This window comes from Solanum verrucosum, unplaced genomic scaffold, assembly GCF_900185275.1.
Source record: "Solanum verrucosum unplaced genomic scaffold, falcon-dt-bn FXZP01000047.1, whole genome shotgun sequence".
In the NCBI taxonomy this organism is placed as follows: Eukaryota; Viridiplantae; Streptophyta; class Magnoliopsida; order Solanales; family Solanaceae; genus Solanum; species Solanum verrucosum.
This window is the reverse complement of record NW_026020155.1, coordinates 1530186-1533558: the sequence shown is the minus strand read 5'-3', so window position 1 is coordinate 1533558 and position 3373 is coordinate 1530186. Positions and strand designations below refer to the sequence as shown.

Sequence of the window (3373 nt, the reverse complement as noted above, 5' to 3'; positions counted from 1 at the left end):
TTTGAGAATTGAACAATTAAGTTGATTTGAAAAATGAAAAATTTCTGAATAATTCAATTAATTTGAAATGGAGGGAGTATAAGTCATTTAAACATTAAAAAATGAATAGTACTTAATATCAAGAATAAAATAGACACTACATGAAAAAATATTTATTAATTTTATAAACTGTACAAATATTATTGGATATCTCAAAATAATATAATGAATAAGTAAAAAGAGTCAGGGAAGAAAGTTACTTACCAAAATATATATATAATGAGGAGAAAGAAAAGTGGCAAAGGGAAAATGTTGCACCAACTCCACCTATAAAAAGCTTAACTAATTTCACCTACTCTTACAATAGGCATGGACCATCAAACATCCATTACTCCTCACGTTCTCATCTTCCCTCTTCCTTTACAAAGCACAATAAACTCCAATCTACAATTAGCTGAGCTCTTATGTCTTGCTGGCCTTAGAGTCACTTTTCTCAACACAAATCACAATCAACAACGTCTCATTGGTAACTCCAATGTCGAATCTCGTTTCAAACAATATCCTGGATTCCGATTCCTTACATTATCCGATGGCCTCCCCGATGACCACCCGCGTTCGGCCGAACAATTCGGAGACATTATCAGCTCCTTGCAGGCCATGGCTGAGCCTTTACTCAAACAAATGCTTAGCGCCCTTGTTAAGGAGCCAGTCACATGTGTGATATTAGATGGCCTGTTTTATTATGGTGTGGATATTGGAAATGAGATGGGAGTTCCAGTTATTACATTTGACACTATTAGTCCTTCCTGCTTTTGGATTTATCTTTCTCTGCCCAAACTAATTGAGGCTGGAGTTCTTCCCTTCAAAGGTATTTTGTCTCCCTATTGACAATTATATGTATCTCCTCTGTTTATTTTCTCCGTTTCTATTTACATGTTTTACTTATTAAAATTAGGGGAAAATGGTAAATATATTCACGAACTATCGTAAATGATATGCAGATACTTTTCGTCATACTTTTGAGACATTGGTGTCCTTGCCATTCAAAAACTAGAGCATATATATGTCATTCACTCTAACAGAAGACTAAATAGGGACACGTGACACTATCTTATCCGTCGATCCGATATTTAATAAATATCGGGTCAGTGGATAAGAATATGACACGTGTATGTCCGTTAGTATAAAGAATATATATGCTCTAGTTTTTGGACGGCAGGAACATCAATGTCTCAAAAGTATGAGGGTATCTGCACCATTTAAGATAGTTCGGAGTATATTTGTCTTTTTTCCCTTAAAAAATATATGCTTTTTAAATAAGAGGTATAAATAACATTATTTTTCTTAAGAATTATTAACATAAAAAATATTTATTTAATTAACCTAGGAAATTTAGTACTCCTTCCTCTTTCAAAAAGAATGATCCAATTTTTTTTTTAGTTTGATTCAAAAAGAATGACTTCTTTCTTTTTTTGGCAACACTTTAAGTTTAATTTTTCACTTTGCATGTTTAAGATCATAAGATTAAAAGATATTTTGGTATATTTGACATAACTTTGATTTAAAACCATAAAATTAAAAAATCTTTTTTTAAACTCCATTTCAAATCAAACTAGATCATTTTTTTAAAAACGAAAGGAGTAACTAATTCATATTCATTGATCAAATTAATAAAGAGGGAATAATGATGATTTCTTTATTATTTTAGCTTTCACCTTCCCCAGTTAGGCATGCACCATTGTCTTCTGCTGCCTTGGTCACTGTTCCCAAGTAGGCATTAAACGACAATTAACTTTAAAATATTATTTGCTCCACTTTTAAAGAAAGGAAAAAATCAGAAATACTCCATGCTCCTTTTTACTTGTCGAGAAAGTTATTGTATTTTTTAAACTTTTATTTTTAGCAATAATAATTTTTGAATTAAGAGGATATAAGTGGATAAAAATATATTAATCAGATTATATTTTTAATTATTTTATTCTTAAAATTTATGCAAAATGACAATTAAAAGAAAATAGTAGAAATTTGGAACACTAGGATTGTAAATTTAACTTCATATTTATTTCTTTAATTAGGAAACGACTTGGATGCATTGGTAACACATTTACCAGCCATGGAAGGTCTTCTTAGACGACGAGATCTTCCACACTTTTGTCTTTTAGATTATAAGACCGATCAAAATTATCAGGCCGCTTTTAAGGAGATTGAGCGACTCCCAAAAGCCCATGGGCTCATATTAAACTCGTTTGATGATTTAGATGGGCCTTTTCTTTCTAGTGTTCGTTCTTACTTTCCTAAAACATATGCAATTGGACCATTGCCCTTGAACTTGAAGAGTAGACTTGCTGCTCCACTATTGTCATCCTCAAATAGCTTGTGGGAAGAAGACCATACTTCTATAAAATGGCTCGACGAGCAATCCAATGGATCCGTAATTTATGTAAGTTTCGGAAGCCTTGTTGTTGTTTCAAGAGATGAGATGATGGAATTTTGGCATGGACTAATGAATAGTAAGGTTAAATTTTTGTGGGTGATAAGGCCTAACATGTTGAAGGGAGATGTATCATATGATCAATTTATGAAGGAACTTGTTGAGGGTTGCAAAGGAATTGGTTACATAGTGAGTTGGGCTCCACAAAAGATGGTACTAGCCCACCCATCGGTTGGTGGGTTTTTAACCCATAGTGGATGGAACTCGACACTGGAAAGCATCATTGAAGGAAAGCCCATGATATGTTGGCCTCAATATGTGGATCAAAGAGTTACAAGTAGACTAGTAAATGAATTTTGGAAGATTGGGTTAGACATGAAAGACATTTGTGATAGATTCGTCGTAGAGAAAATGGTAAAAGATCTTATGGAAACAAAAAAGGATGAGTACAAGAAATCGGTTGAGAAATTATCAAAACTGGCAAAACTAAGTGTTGAAGAAGGAGGTTTATCGTATAGTAACCTCGACTGTCTCATCAACGACATCAAAGGGTTAACTAGAACTGTAGAGAATGGGAAAATGCATAACAACGTCACAAGCTACTAGAGAAAAGAAATGTATTTGTGTTGTTTTTGTTTTCTTCTTCAACTTACTACTTCGTTTCCTTCACATTTTATTAATGAAAAATTGGTTTGTAACCTTCTCTCAAAATTTAATAAACATTGGATGTGAAGCCTCAAAATAAAGTTTGTGAAATATTAAGGTTTGTTCATGTTGAAGCCAACGCTTTAAAAAAATATTGAATGGTGCATTTTACTATGCAGCAGCCACAAGCCCACTTGTAAGCATCAGATTTGAAATTTTTTGTTTTACTAGGTAAATTGTTCAAAATTTAAGATAAATGTTGAATTTTTTTTTATAGGTATTCGTTTCTTTAATAAAGTTTACATTTTTAAGAGATAA

The 3373-nt window shown here is 32.4% G+C and overlaps 1 protein-coding gene across 1 annotated transcript; it reads left to right on the top strand.

The window, feature by feature from the left end:
• The first annotated feature begins 348 nt into the window (after window positions 1-348).
• On the top strand, window positions 349-3168 carry LOC125828276 (7-deoxyloganetic acid glucosyltransferase-like). The gene is made up of 2 exons (XM_049507590.1): window positions 349-847; window positions 2055-3168. Exons 1-2 carry the CDS (start codon window positions 349-351, stop codon window positions 3014-3016), a joined length of 1461 nt encoding a protein of 486 aa, XP_049363547.1. The 3' UTR covers window positions 3017-3168.
• Window positions 3169-3373: the final 205 nt, after the last annotated feature.